Source organism: Cuculus canorus, chromosome 15 (genome assembly GCF_017976375.1).
Source record: "Cuculus canorus isolate bCucCan1 chromosome 15, bCucCan1.pri, whole genome shotgun sequence".
NCBI classification, from domain to species: domain Eukaryota; kingdom Metazoa; phylum Chordata; class Aves; order Cuculiformes; family Cuculidae; genus Cuculus; species Cuculus canorus.
The window spans coordinates 12,502,699-12,518,728 of record NC_071415.1 but is presented as its reverse complement, the minus strand read 5'-3'; the positions used below and the strand labels follow the sequence as shown (position 1 = coordinate 12,518,728).

The 16,030-nt window shown below is 42.8% G+C and overlaps 1 protein-coding gene across 1 annotated transcript in view; it reads right to left on the bottom strand.

Moving 5' to 3' along the window:
- The window catches only part of MAD1L1 (mitotic arrest deficient 1 like 1), a 366,287-nt gene that overhangs the window by 211,370 nt on the left and 138,887 nt on the right, over nt 1-16,030 (bottom strand). The window contains exon 12 of the mRNA XM_054081023.1: nt 3,489-3,629. Coding sequence (XP_053936998.1) covers nt 3,489-3,629 — 141 coding nt within the window. The remainder of the gene's footprint in view (nt 1-3,488; nt 3,630-16,030) is intronic.

The window sequence follows — 16,030 nt, the reverse complement described above, 5'->3', positions numbered from 1 at the left end:
ATGTGTTTGCATGTCCATGCATTAGAGATGCAGCTTTTCTCATCGATCATCAATGAAGGGGATTTAAAAGTTCCCCGTCAGCCTCTTTTCACCTTCCAGTCCTCTGCCCCATCAAGCTTGGATAGGCTTAATTCTTATTAGCAGCACCACTGCATGTCTGAAGTGATCTGGGATGAAAGCATCCTTCTGAATTTCAGTTTCTGGACAGGTACCTGCAGTCCCTGCAATGTCTGTGATGCAGACACGGCAGCGCTCCCAGCAACTGTGCTGCCCAGCAAGAGCTGCAGAAGGAGGGAGTCAGGCACGACTAAGGGTATCCCCTAACTCCATCAGCCCAGCACACATTAATAAACCACTCACACACAACCCTCTAGGGCTTACACACTCTTCTCTCATTCCCTGTGTTCTTTTTCAACAGCTTCCCACCTCCATTTATACATCAACTAAAGGAGTTATCAGACACCTCATCTTCCTAATGAGTTAAAAGCGGTTGCCTCAGCCCAAAATCTTCCTAGTCCCACATGGCTTCCTCCTCTTTCCAACTGCGTTATCACTATCACTCTGTCTTCACCAAAGAGTTTCCTGCCTCACATTGAGCTCCTGCTGGAATGGATGGGGAAATCTCCATTTTTTAAAGAAAAATCCCTGTTAAGAACCCATCACTTTTTCCCCTCTAAGGTTTGCTCAGAGATGGGGCTGCTGGTTAAAGATTACAGCAGTCAGAAGAAATAAGAAAAAAAAAAAGTATCAAAGGGCTCTGCTAGGGAGCACAGAAAGAGGTTTTGGTAAATTAAGTACTCAGTAACTAAAAACAAAGGAAAAAAGCCTGTGATAAAAGAAGTCAGGGAGGAGAGGCATGGTGCATGGTGTGAATTTTAAGGTTTATGAACAAAGCTGAAAGGCAGAAGCTACAAAATGTAATGCAAGAGGACGCATTTGCCTTAGAGGCTACAAGGGCTTTTTTAAACAGGAGCACAGCGATACCTGCAACCTCCCCAAGGGAGATGCAGCGCACAGGGACTGCACAAGGGCGGCTCCTGCAACAGCCTCCCAGTGTTCCCAGAGTATGCTGAGCTGCCAGAAGCACTCCTGTGTGGGCATAGCTGTGGTTACGTGCAGCGCTATATCCTCTGTTAACCAGTCATCTTAATTGTTTTCCACTCTTTAACCAACTCAGCCCAGCAAGAAGCAACAGTGTCAGTCCACCCTCCTCGGATCAGATCCATCACTCCCTCTCTTTGCAGCTTCCCCAGACCGGTTGTGCACGTTGTTGCTTTGCTGCCAAGTGCGTGATGCTCACAGATGGGTTCTTCTCATCTTTCTGGGCTACTCAACCAGCTGGTTGTGTCCTGCCCTCCCAAGCTCATCCCCAACAGGGGCTCCCGGGATGCCCCAGCCCTTACGCCATAAACACGTTGAAGTTTTCCTTTTCCTTCCCTTCACAGCCCTCCCCGCATCCCAGACTTTCACTCACATCTCAGAAACAGAGGAGGCTCCAGGGTGCCTCACTCCTGCCGTCTCCTCTGTCTGGGAGATGAGTCACGCAGGTGTCAACACTTCTAGAATTTGTACAGAGGCTCAGCAGAGCCGGGAGGGTGCAGAGCATTATGTTAGAAGTTATTAATAGCTGCTATCGACCAGCTCTTTGATCTACAGGCACTTGATTACAGCTACTGCTCCTGATGATGAGGCATCAGGAGTCCTGCCCGGACCTCAATTTCCCTGTCCAGTTTTCAGGTATTTACTAGAATAATAATCTTTCCCCCAGAATTTCAAAATAGATGGGATTCAGCAGTCAACATTGCAGTCAGAAAGGCAAACAAAAGCAAGTGAAGCATAAAATTTTACTTTACAAGGCGAATATCAGCTCTTCGAATCCTGCTTCCAGCAAAGTCTTTGAAAGGTTGACATCAGACGAAACAAACCTCCAGAGAACACAGCTCCTTTCTGAAATTTCCCAGGTAGCCCTCAATCCATATCCATGGAAACAAACCTCAAATCTATCGCCTATAAATAATTAGAGGGGTGTAGCAATTATTTCCCACACTTTTCCATGCTTTCACCTGAAGAAGGTAACTTGGCCAAAGACACCACCCGCACTTACCTCTTCAGTGAAACAGTTTGGGAAATATGCCCCCCTGCAACCAAGATCAACTGTTGGAAACAGCTAAGAAAACAGGATAAAATAATCACCGATCACTTTATATCGGCATCGTCTGATCCTGCTCTGTCTGGTGGTAAGCAACACGGTGATCAAAAGATAACATAGAGAAACATTCTGAGACAGACAATTTCAGGCAAATTTCCACTTCATCTGACGTTACCAGCTACCTTCTCTCATCAACTTGGCCAAAACTTTGCAGAATTCCTTTTCAGAGAAACAGGGATGCAGAGGATCTATACCACAGTACCGATCGATGTATACCACACTATGCTGCTCTGCTTGCTAAGGCTTTAAAGGTCATCAGAGCCACCAACATCTGACTTAAGTCCCCACCTATTAACACAAGAAAAGAGCATTTTTCCAGATGCCAAGCACACAGAGGTTTATGCACAGTGGGACAATCCACTCTATGGCTTGAACAAGAACTCAAGCAGCATCAATTTCTAGAAGTTTTACTCCATTTGAATTACGGCATCTATAAATCTATACGATAGTGGAGCTAGGCATGAAGAAAGGAAAACTCACACACTTATGACTATTGTAAAGCCTATGTAATAAAACTGCCAAGCTTTAAGATCACAGACATATTCCAAATATTTCAACTCATGACCATGAAGCCCATTCCACTATGACAAAGTACAAGGGAGAAGAGGAAAACTAGCTGGCAAATGTGTGTAAATGTTTACCCCATTACAGTCATACTTCAGATTACAAATCTTCAAACAGAGAACTAAAAATAATATAAGAATTCCTTCAAGAAATACTCCTATTTTTGGACACAAGGTTTTGTCTTAGAGAAAACTTAGTAAAAGCATTTAATAGACTTACTGGTACGCTGGGGCTTTCAGGCCCAGTGCCAAGAAGTGAAGAATCAGCAGCAGACACATACTTTACTTCTTCAACCCTTAGAGTAAAGCTCTTATAAACACACACTCATTACACTGTGTACAGAAGAGCCTTGCTACACATGCGATAGAGTGAACCACTTCAACCAGACCTCAGAGAAGACACCACACCTCCTACGTTTCCTTACTCCTTTCCTTCCCCTTTGCACAACCCTTTAACCTGCAGGGAGCAGTTGTCACTGCAGCCGTGCAGTACAGCTGCACTTAACACAGAGCACACTCATCACTCCCAAAGATGATTATTCTTGCCTTCCGCCAGCTTCAGGTGTAGAATAATAATGTGTGGGTCTTATTGATCCTGGAATTTTGAAGTCGGAATTTTGCAAATCTGTCTTCCGTGAGAGCGGATCACACCACTAGGCAATTCAGTCTTAAAAGTCTCAACTACGTCACCCCCGGGGTTAGAGCTTCTTTATTACCTCTAGCTCGGTGTTATGAGCATGCAGCTTCTGCACCATGTCCTCAGCCTCACGCATGCGCCGGTTCAGCTGGGGTGAGTGCTCCGAAGGGGTCAGCTCGCTGTCATACGACTCCAGAATTGCTCGCATCCCATCACGCTCCTGTCAGGAAGGACACAAACCACCTTTAGGGATAAAGCTCCTGACCTCACTCCAAGGAGAGTATTTCCAGAACAACATTCTGCACTCTTTTACACAGCAAAGAAACTGTGCTGGATATACACTCATCATCCTCATACCGGCATCAAGCCACAGATGAACACGCAGTCCTAATAAAATAAATGTTGCTGCTCTGACAACTGAAAAATTGGACTGTCTTGTGTGTCTCAAATCGCACAGACTCTAACAAGCAGATGGCAACTGAAAACAGAGCCTGCCTTCTTTTTGGAGACATTATTCAACATGGCTGAAGGGGTTTCTTCAGCAAAATATTTAGCGTAGTACTCGATGTTTTTCCTGCCAAAGAGTTCCAGCAATGAAGGAACAAAAATGAAATAGATATGACAATGAACAAAGTGGCTGAGAGCAAATATCTGCTAAATGGTTTGTGACTTACCTCTCGTTAAACACTACAACATTCAGTGTCTATAATAAACATTCTTTCAGAGGTTAATATCTTGCAGACAATGTGTTTGGCTCACTTTGCTCCTTGCTGGCACTTATAATCAAACGTTTGCAGAGAAAGACAAAAGGAAGGATGCCTCTCCCCTCCCTGCGAGCGTTCACACTCCCAAGTATAAAGTCTGGACTGAAAGCTGAAGGTAAAACCTTGTGCAGGCCCTTGGCTTAAGTATTTCCTAATGCTTTCCCAACTTCAGACAGCACTGACGCCCACTTCCAAGGCATGGATGGAGAAGAATGGGCACAAAAGGCTAAAAAGTTCCAAAAGTTGTGTGTGTTTTAAGGAGATTACTGTTCACACTGCAATGTGTATGCAGGGATTAGCCAGCTGAAGAAGTATTTTATCTTTCGACTGTAAGAAAGAACCTTGATGTTGGTGACGCTACTGAACAGGGTCAAAGGAACACAGGCCCCTGGCATCATTCCAAAGAGTAAAAACTCCAAGGAAATACAACAGTGCTGCCTTCCTTAAAGTTTGCTGCCTCACCTTGTTACAGAAATGCACGAATGCTCTGGACAAACCATTTCTCTTGTGTGAATTCTGCTATCGCAAACATCCTAAATATTATCGGATGGCTCAGTTTTGTCGCTGTGCGGTTCACAGCCAGCCCAGCCCACTGCCACCAACACTGAATCTGGAGCACTTCATCAACCCAGCCTGGCCAGGCTGAAATACTTCACTGGGATCTTGCTCTCTTGGAACTGCCAGGGCAGGAAAAAAACGTTGTTTTCCCCCACTCCTAAACAAAAAAAAGCTGTATTTCAGACAGTGAAGGTGATGTTAACCGCTCAGCCGAGCAAGCCTTTACACAAAGGTTATCCCTTCCTTCAAAATCCAAAGGTCAAAGACTGAACGCGGACAGCAAGTGTATGTGTGGGGAAGGAAGACTCAAATCCAAGGTGTGAAAATAAAACGAGGGGCACTGCCATAGGTCCAGTGTGTGCCCAGAGCATGTGGCAGACTGAAAGGTCAGCCGGGATGGCTGGGGTGGTCAGCAGGTAAAAGGGCCCAAAAGCAAAGGACAGCCTGAGGCTACGGCAACTGAGACAAAAAATACTAAAGAAAAACAGGGTTTAACATGAACAGTACTGAAAGCTATTACCAGCTTCTTGCTCAGGCATGACTGAAGAGAAATATTTCTCCAAGTAAAGAACAGTTTTGTCATAGTCTAGAAAGAAGTATTCAATCTGATAAATGTACAAAAGGAAATTCTTCCATGACTCAGAAGAAGAAGCCTCAAACCCAGCTACACCACACCTGTCTTGTTTCTGTTTAGCAGAAAGGCAGCAGCACAGGACGGCTCCATCCTCCTCCTCCCTACACATATCACCCACTCTGCCCAGTGCACGCTCTGCAAGGGAAACTGCTTTTGCTCAGATGACTTTCATTGCCCATTTATTGCAGAATCATTGTCTAGAGCACAGAAGAGAACATAATGATGGCGTTTAGCAAAGGTATTTGTTTGATCCTTGCATGTTGTTGCAATTAGATCTCCAATTACAGCACCCTCTCTCCCCCTCTGTACTCCTTTGCTGCTTTGCTATCCTAATTTTCCGCTAAACATCTTTCATCACTGTGATAACTTAACACTGCAATGTTCTCTCCATTACAGCAGGGCCGTCCCAAAATCCTCAGCATTTTTTCAACAGCAAACAGGACCCCTGGCAATTCCCATCCCACTTGGCTTCCAATTAACTACTAAATATTAGGTCACTGGAGTCATCCCCAGAAAGACCCTAGCAGCTCCCCAAGCTGTTAAGCTGCAAAGCAGGACAAACTTCAGCTTTCATAATAGGATGGAAAAAACGCACGGGAGCAGGACATCCCTATGGGCTATCTTTCCTCTAAAACCAACCACAGACCTTGCCATTCAAAGACTCTCTCAAAGGAAAAGCAAACTTCTCGGGGAAAAAAAAAAATGCACTGTAAATACAGCACAAGTTATACTGAAAAAAAGAAGTACTGAAAAGGGCGGCACAATTAAACACTTGATCCTGGAGTTTAGTTCTCCTCTTGAATTATTTCTAAATATTAATACTGTAATGAAATCAATTCTCAGCTTTCAACAAATGGTCCCCATCTCCATTTTACGAATTCCTCCCCATCAAGAGCACTTACTGAAAGCTTTTCCCTCCCTCCTAAAGATCTTGTTAGTTTGGCAGGAAACACAAGTTCTTGTTGAGAAGTCCTCTGTCTAAAAACATTCTCCAAAATGTAATCTTAATTTAGTAATTGCTACAACCTCTTCTCACCCCACATGACAAGATACTCCCCAAGCCCCATCAAAAACCTCCCCAGGGACTTTCAGATGCTCTCTCTAACCTTTTTCCAACACCTCTGCTTTCTGTCAAGAGAGTATTCATCAGAATTACTAAAAAGTGGCCCCTCTGGGAATTTCCAGAATCAACCCAGCAGAGGGCATCTCCGCTAACTCACCCTGGACCTTAGGCTGGCACGCTTCCAGGTGCTCTTTTCCTGGATGGGTTACAAACCAACACCAGAAGGGCAGCCTACTCTAAACATGCCCTAAAAGCAGAATAATTGGCTTTGATGTTCATTATAAACCTAGGAAATTAATAGCCCACAGCAAACTCTGGCGCTGCAGCTTGCAGCTGTGTTTGAGGAGATGGAACTTTGAAAAGAGGAAGGATAGTGATTTTTTTCAAAGGTTGAACAGTTTCCCTTTCTTCCGCCAGCTAATGTGCCAAACAAACATGCCTCCTACTATTGCATTAGTAACTACAAAGAAAGCATGCTTTATAATCTTAACCACAAACCAGAGCTAATGCCATGGAAATCTGCTATAGGATAGTAAGGATGGCACCTCTGCAAAATGCCATCCCTGAGCTTCTCTCCGGTCCTCCCACCAGCTCCTCTGTTCCCTCTGGTTGGTGAGTAGCTTGAAGCCAAGGGAAAGCCTCTTTCCCCAGCATTCCCGCACCAGAGGGCTAACCAGAGTGGTTTAGCAACAGCAGTAACAAAAGTGAGCCACTCCAGGACTTTTGTGTTCATTTTAGGGAAAAGACCTGAGAATCAGCAGCATCACCATCATCCTCACCAGCATCCCCGGTGTCACCATAGCAGTGTGACTGCGCAGCTCCCCAGGCAGAAGGCAGGATACCTCTCCCCACCCTGCAAGCACACGCACACCCAAGCATAAAGCCTGTGGGCTGAAAGCTAAAGGTAAAACTTTGCGGGGAGTGGGGCTGGTGGAAGTATTTCCTGATGAATTCCCAACTTCAGGCAGAACCTAACATCCACAGCTTCAAATATGTGCACACTGAGGAGTATGAGAGCGACTCCCAGGTGCATCCTGGGAGCAACTGAAGAGTAAAATACAGCCAAAATAAATGTATAAAGCTATCTGACCTTACATACATACATATAAACTCAGGGCCTATTCCTGTTGATGCTTGTTAGCCCCTGCTCAAACATACACACATACGACTCACCACAGACTTTCTAATTAGTTGCAGAAGAGAAAAATCAATAAGAAAGAAATTAAAGTTACAAATCTAACTGCAGTCAGTCACACACCCAGGGAAAATTTGTTCCTGGGGTAAAGTTTATCTAGTGTCATAATTTTATTGAAATCCTATATCTTCCTATTGACTTTTATCGTCTCAAGCTGGATGCCAGAGTTACCATTATCAGAGTCTCAGCGCTGCTCGCAGGCTCAAGGTTTGTTTTGTTTCTTTTTTTTTTTCCTTTTATAAACAAGCTGTAATTGTCTGGTTTATTGATCAATAAATCTTTCAACTGCCTCTCTTCACCCAGCTTCTGTCTGGTTAAGTCTCCCGCACCATACTCTGAAAGAAAATATAGGGTGGTTGTTTTTTAAAGAACAGATTGTTTTGTCATTAGCAATGAAAGATCAGGAATTGTGCCGGTCGGCTCCGATAATGGCTTTTTAATGACAGATCCTAGTCACAGTAAAATCTGCTTTATTTCCACACGAGTGAACTTCAACTATTAATCCACAACCCAAACACACAGCTCGCTCGCTCTCTCGCTTCCGTACAGGTTAGAGGCTGCCAGAGCAGACAGAATTTGTAACGTAGAATCATGATTATTTCCCACTCAATGCTTTTTTGATGGTACAGAAATATTCCTATTTCTAGCGTTAGATGAGCTTTTTGTTTAATTAATGATAATTTTTTGGAGAATGCTAATAGACTGCTTCATTATAAGAAATCAGTGGTAAGATTTCCCCCTCCTCTTCCTCTCCAGACTCCCAACTCCAAATTAGTTGTAATAAGAGAAAATTTTGAGGCTGAAGAAAGGATATGGAGCTTCAACATCAAACAGATGCTATTTGCAATCAGGTATAATTTAGCTAACTGTTCCTCATAAAAACACAAATAAAAGAGAAAGATGCCTGTGTAGCAGAGGTCTCTGCTTCCTTGCTTCAAGCTACACAGAAAGACAGAGATGGTCACTGGGGCTTGAGCAGGTGTTTAATACCAGTAAAATCAGCAGTGTGAGTTGGGGGAATTTAAGCCAAAATCTGGTCAGAAATAACTGAAATTATACTTAAATTTATTTATCAAGATATATCTAAAACTATGACACACAGGGCGAGTTTTAGGGTTGTCCTGTGCAGGGACAGGAGTTGGACTCAATGATCCTTGTGGGTCCCTTCCAACTCAGGACATTCTATGATTCAATGATTCTATAAACATATCAGTACTTATTGACAAAATATAACTTTAAGATACTTCAAAAACTAGTCATGGTGATCTCTGCCCCACAAGCAATTGTCTTTGATGAACTCTCGAATGCTCGAACAAGTCCTATAAATAGGACAGAGGAACAGATCCAACCTCTTAAAAGAAGGATGGATGAGGAAATAGAGACTTTTGCAATTGTAAATTACTTCAACATTTTGATATCTAATAAAATACTTTAAGAAATCATTAACAATCAAATTGCAAGCAGCTAGAAAAGAATTAGGGACAAGAAATAATCAACTAAGCCTTAATACGAATAATATTAAACTAGTCTAATTTCCTTCTTTGACAGGTAACCTGTTTACTGAACAAAGGCAAACCATAAATGTGATAAATCTCAACTTCAGTGATGTGTTTATCAAAGAGGAGGATTACAATTCAACAACGCCTCTAATTTAGAGGAATGAATTTGTATCAAAGTGACAAAATTCACGAAAGCAAAGCACAGAGCCCTGCATGTTGTGTAGCAACAGAGACACCAGGTACCATGAATAGGCTGCAGCGTCAATTGGCATCTACGCCACCTCAAAGCTGCCCGTTCACACGTACCTCTCACATGTGACACCTGCATCCCACTTCCAGCTATCAGGATACACCATGCAAAAGCATTAGCTAAGGAACCAGCACAGGGCTCCTTACAATTAAGAGGTTCTGCTCCAGCTTGATGGCTGGAAGAATTGATGCATTGCTAAGCTTTGCTTTGTAATTAGGTTTCTCACTTCAAAGGGGATGTTCACTTCCCATCACCTTGTAGAAAATGGTGGGAGAAAAGTCAAAACAACACGACAGGAAGACACAAGAGCCTGAATGCAGAGCTGAGGCTAAAGGCACATTCAGTCAGACTCTGCTATTATGGGAACACATCTAAGGGGAGCTACACCCTCTCAGTCTCCTTACCCTCTTGAGGCACGGCTAAGGAAAGCTAATAGAGTCTTGCAGAAGAGACAAAAAAAGTCACAGAATGGAATCACTGAATGGTTTGGGTTGGGAGGGACCTTAAGGATCATCCAGTTCCAACTCCCATCATCTGGTTTCAACACCCAACCCAAGAGTTCTATGCCAAACATGATCGGCAAAAATTAAATTACCAGAAACTTTCCAAATCCTCCTCGTCTACAGCAGCATCCATTCTCAACAGAAGCCAAATGGTTCCCCTTTCTCTTACCACCCTTAACTTTTGTACTAATCATCTTTACACCAAAATTTACTATTCCCAGACCTCCAAATAGCTTCCCTCTCAGCTACGGCCATTTTCCAACTTTTCTCTCTTTGGTTGACCTATTTTCACATTACTTTGCAAATTAGAACTGACTGCAGACACATATGTATATACACACCATTGACTTTCTACTCCAGACCTCAATTAAAACAGCATTTACAAAAAAGCCTGTTAACTCCATGAAAACATCCAGCAGATTTCACTCCCCTCGCACTGACAAGGAGAACGTTAGAGAATAGTTTTTCAAAATATTCCAGCCTCTCAAATGTGACTTTCTATCTATCACCGCTCTGCTTGCGTTTTTGCCCCTCAAGCCAATATAAAGCTATCGCAGAAGTCTAAAGATGGATTTAACCTATAAAGAAGCCCTACAACCAAGGCTTCTCCAGGACAAAAAAAATAGTTATAAGTCCAAGTCCCTGTCTAACCTGAGCAGGCAGAAGAGGTCAGGAAGTCTGATGTACTCTGTAACCACAAGCACAGTGTAAACCAAGAATTAAGCATCACTGTCTCTCCCACCGTTTCTCTACAATTGATGGTTTTCATCACTTTTTCTGATATTCTCATAACAGAGCCATTTTCTTGCTAGGAAAGGTACCGTACCAGGAAGGGCGAACATCAATTTTCCAGCCAGGGCTGGAAGGTCTGGATAAAGCCACCAGGGGAAACTGTGGTGAGAAGCGGACACAACCAGGCAGAGAGCCTGAGAAAGACAATCAAAGGTGAATTTTCAGGTGCCAGAACAAGGCATTCAGAGACACTCTTAGCTTCCTAACCACCATTTCTTAAACTCTAGATAGAGTCTGCAATCTGACTGCTCTTTTGGCAAACATTCAGCAAGCAGCTTTAAATGCACATCTACAAATACCCGTGTATCTTATATGCTCTTATATTCCCTAAGTTCTTCCCCAGATTTATAGTTCTTCCTTCCTAGCTCTTGTCCCTCACCTCCAATGCTTCTCTACAGAGGGCTCAGCTTGCCGTATATCCTGGCAATGGACCAGAGCAAATAAATCCACTGTAACTCTCTTAATTTGTCCCTGATAAATCCCCTGTTTACTATCTTCAGGAAAATTGTGCACGGTCTCCAAAAGCCTCATTTTCTTTACAGCACATACATATGCCAGCTGACAAGCAATCATACAACTGACACTGCAGCAAACTAAATATTATCTGACTAAAATACCCCTGAGGTCCTCTTGCTTCACAGTGAGTTTAACATGTTTAGTTATGTTTCCTAACCTCCTGCTGCCATGAAGTAATTTTATAGTTTTTCTTCATTTAACTCCCTTCTACTGGAACGCTCTCCAATGCCTGTCTCTAGCACAAGCTTGGGTTTTGATCTCGGTATAGTTCTCATCCCTTCATTCAATAAAACCTCCTCTTTCTACTATTTCAGCCCCACTGCCCAATCAGTGGCAATCCTGCATGAGGGTGAAGTTGCCTTATCCACCTGCCCTGGCGTGGGGCCATTCTCCATCGGACACCAGGATCTGACATCGTGCCCAATGTTCACATCTAAAAAAAAAAGTTATTTCTTTAAAAAGCATTAATACCGTACCTTCTTCACCCTAGACACTAGATTACCATTGCTGGCAGGGGGAAGGCATACAGCTGACAAGGAAATGTACTCATCCTTATTCACTGGCAATAAAAAACTAATATTTTATTCATCTATTCAAAAAAAAGAAAAAAAAAAGAAGCCTTATTCAGCCCCAAAAATAAAATTTTTGTGAGGGTGCATCAGATTCTTCTATTCCACCAGTGGCTACAGCACATAAAAATTCAGACCTATGTTCATTTCTTACCCTCAAATTTCTTTCTCCTCCTGCCTACTACCGTAACCCAGATATTGGCCTCTAAATCTCTTAACAGCCAGTTTCCTGCAGTTTTAACCACTTAAATGTCATTAACTTGGGAGAAAAGTAACCTGAACTGTGCTCTAAGCTGGTGCAGTTATCTCTGCAAAAATAAAGGAGGAGGAATCGCACCATCATCTGGGCTTTGTTCCGGGAATATTCGGGCTAAACCAGAACTGTAGCAGGAGGATGAATCTCTCGAATTGGATTCTGAGAGGACACGAAAAATCAGAGACCTGAGCTCATCCAACCAGCTCAACTGAGTAGATTCCACTCAACTTGAAAAGTAATTTTCTAGGTCCCCTTATGATGTGTCAACAACTCCAGAAATATGACAGCTGTGTCTTTTTGAAAGAGACAAAGAAAAAGAGCTTTCAGTTAATGCTTCAGAATATATACATCACCTGGCTGCTTTATTAGAAAATATTAATAATTTCCTATATTTTATTTAATTCATAACACATTCCCTCTTCTACCCCCAGGGTATAAAAGATCAGCAACTTCAATAAGAGTTTCAGAAATTATACATCAAGTTATCTCCTAGGTCACCCACAGCATACCTGCATTATCCTTAAAGGATTCTTGTGGGCAGAGTGGACACGGCTCCTTGCCCTCGCGACGTCTCCATGGGAAGAGGACACTGAAAGCTGAAAAGCCTGGTTGCAGATCTGCTGCAATAGGTCAGTCTCATGCCAGCGAGGTTGCTCAAAGCCTCATCCAACCTGGCCTTGAACAGCTCCAGGGATGGGGCAGCCACGACTTCTCCAGGCAACATGGGCCAGTGCCTCACCAACCTTACAATAATAAATTTCTTCCTAATATCTTATCTAAATCTCCCCTCTTTCAGCTTAAAACCGTTTCCCCTCATCTTATCCCTGCCCTCCCCAACCAAAAGCCCCTCCCCAGCTCTCACTTTCAGTACTGGGCGCTGCTCTAAGGTTTCCCCAGAGCCTTCTCTTCTCCAGGCTGAAGAAGTCCAACTTCAAATTTTGAAACAAGTCAAATTTTTAAGTAAAATTTACTTGGGTGTGGTCAAAACACTAATTTGGCTTTGTTTTAAGATCAGTTTATTCTCTCAACCCAGAGCCCAGCTCAGACAACAACCACACACCACGTCTCATTAGCTTAATCCGGAGCCATCTTCAGGGTTTGCTCTCAGACAGCAAGTAAACACCAAGAGGCTCAGTTACTCTTTAGACTGGTGAACTGCATTTCTGAAAGAGTTTTCTGCGTTTAGAAAAAAGATGCGCCACCTTAGTGCTCCTGATTGCAGCTTCTCAAGCAGAGGTTTGCCATACGCTGGCACTTGAGTCCTGTACAAATATCAGTGCAGGCTGGCAGGGAAGAGCGTGAACCACCCCTCTGCGCCTGGGATCCTGTTCCTCTTGGGAACCAGGTATGGTGAAGAACAAAATTGGATGCTTAAGAACCACATACAAGGACCACACCAGGCAAGTATAAGATTATGGTTCTTTATCACTACTCCAGTTGCACCTTCACCTCGAGCTTCTGGACACCAAAAAAACCGATATTTAATAAATGCTTTTGAGAAACAAGCTCTCATTGACAACTCCTCTGGATATGTTTATTGATCATCTAAGTATCCAAACTCTTTCTGAACCCTGATAAATTCCCGACCTTGCCAGTTTTCTGATCGAAATTAATTTCACTGCTGTTTTCATTGCTTGAAAATATATTTTCTTTTATCAGTTTTTAATTTGCCACCTTTCAGCTTCATTGAACACCTTTGTTCTTGCATTGCACGGGCAGGGAAAACAACAGCTCCCAAACAACTTCTCTAAACCATTCATACATTAGGCTGTGCTTTCAACCTGTCACCTCTTATTCAACTCCTTTTTAAGGTAAACAAGTCCGATCTTCACAGTTTTTCCAGCATAACTGTTTTCACAGTCTTTCATGCTCTCATCACCCATTTCTGACTGCTGCTCTCGTTCTGCAGCATCCTCACCTGAAGTGCATTGATGAGGTGATATAAAGGAAGAGAAACAGTGCAGATGCATCACAAGTCATCGGTCCCTTGCCCACCTCTCTCTGTTAGTACAAGCACACTCTCTTTCAGCCTCTGGTTGACCAACCAACTCCTTCATCACAGCATCTCCTGCTCATCAAACCCTTTCACGTGCAAGTTACCCACAGATTCCGCTCCACCAGTGCGTGAGGACCCCTGAACTGTGCTCAGTGCCAACAACACGGATCGGCAAACTCTAACTGCTCAACAACATCAGAGGGTTCGGCCCATTGACAGAGAAGCTGGACAAGATGCTCTCCAAAAGCAAAATTTGCAGTTTGGGAATGCAGCAGGCAATAACCTCCTCAATCACACCTAGCAGAGCAGAGAAAAAAGAAAAAAGGATGCGTATCTACACTTAAGAACCAACCTCCAGGCCTTGTGACAACAGCCCACATGCACAGCTTTCTTCAAATTTTAAGCATTTCAGAAATGAAACCATTATCTTAAAATAGCCTACGTGTTACTAGACCTAATATTAATATTAGCTGCCACTCAGTGAACACCTTCCTTTTACAGTGTCACCGGAGCGCTGGTTAATTCACGCAGACAAAACGACGTTCCTTTCTTTGTTCTCCCTCCACTGCCTCTGCAATATTAAGTCAACAAAATCTTTCCCCAAAACTGCACTGACATCAAGAGTGTTAGGCTCAAGCCATTAAACAAAACATGAAGCAGTGAAGTCATGCTTCATTAAAAACAGGTGGAAAAATCAGTTTACCAAAAGAAAAGCATTATTTAGGAAATATATTCATCATATACATCTGAAAAAGAATGATTAAATGTATAAAACCAAAACATTCAACAGTTCTAATTAATATTTGACTACAAAATTACACATGCTCCTATTTATTTACATTTTATTTTCAACAAAACCACACAGCAATGAAGAGCAGAAGCACAGTATCAAAACACCTACTTTGTGGCAAACTAAAACCATTGTTTTGCTTTCATACTCATCCCCTTGCCCTTATTATAGAACAACATTGACTGTTGGCTTTTCTACTTCTGGGTACAACTTCAAAGTGAGTAGAATATAGTATAATGACAGAAACAACTGCCAAAAGAAAAGACCAGTGACCAAGGAGAGAGGCTTCTCCGTGCCATGGAACATCATGGGAAGAGCTGGCAAACAGCAGATAGTTATGATGACCTCCTGCTTCCATACTCCATCTCACCCACGATGCAGAAATTCCCAGACAATGTGGAGACACTCAAGCTGAAATTCAGCCTTCCCTGTGTTCCACGTACCAGAAAGACAATCTAAAGAATACTCAATCCACCACAGGCAGTAGAGCAGAGTTTTTAATTTGCAATCAAGTCAGTCTTCAAGAAGACAAAATGGCAAGAACAGACCCACTAGCACGGCGATATTTAAGCATGCAACACTCATCACTGAGTTTGTCCCTTCTCTGGAAAATCATTGTTCTGTGTCAGGAAACACTATCAGAGTCATTTTTATTACAGTTCTAAATCTAGAAAAAAAACCCGCTTAAAATGAAATCTGTTGCTTTATTTGGTTCTTCTGCTTCCATTTGTGAAATGCTACTATATTATTTCTTAAAAGCCTTTCTAAGTGCCTTACAATAAACCTGGCCAGCCCTCTTCTGACTCAGTATAATAGAATCTTTCTCAAATACATCTTTTTTTACCAACAAATGCTACATCAGATGATGCCATTTTCAATATAATTTATTATCAGGAATAGGTTGACTCAGATTTGTAGGACAGTTGAGGTTTGAAAGCTGCTCTGGAGACTGTCTACCCCAACCTCCTCAGCTTTCCTGGATCTCCCTTATCTCCAGGAGCGTATTCCATGGGATTCCTCCAAGCAGGTTCATGAACAGATCAAACTCTTGCTCTCTGGAAGCCCACGGCTGTAATCCTACTAAAGAGGCCTTGTTGCCTCTTTCATGAGTCATTTTAAATTACTTCAGCAGCAACTTTACCATAACCTTAGGTTGTTCAGAAAAGCCTCCACGATCAACTCCAAAATCACTTGATACCACAAGCACAAAAAAGGTTGGTTTGAGTTGAAGGGAAG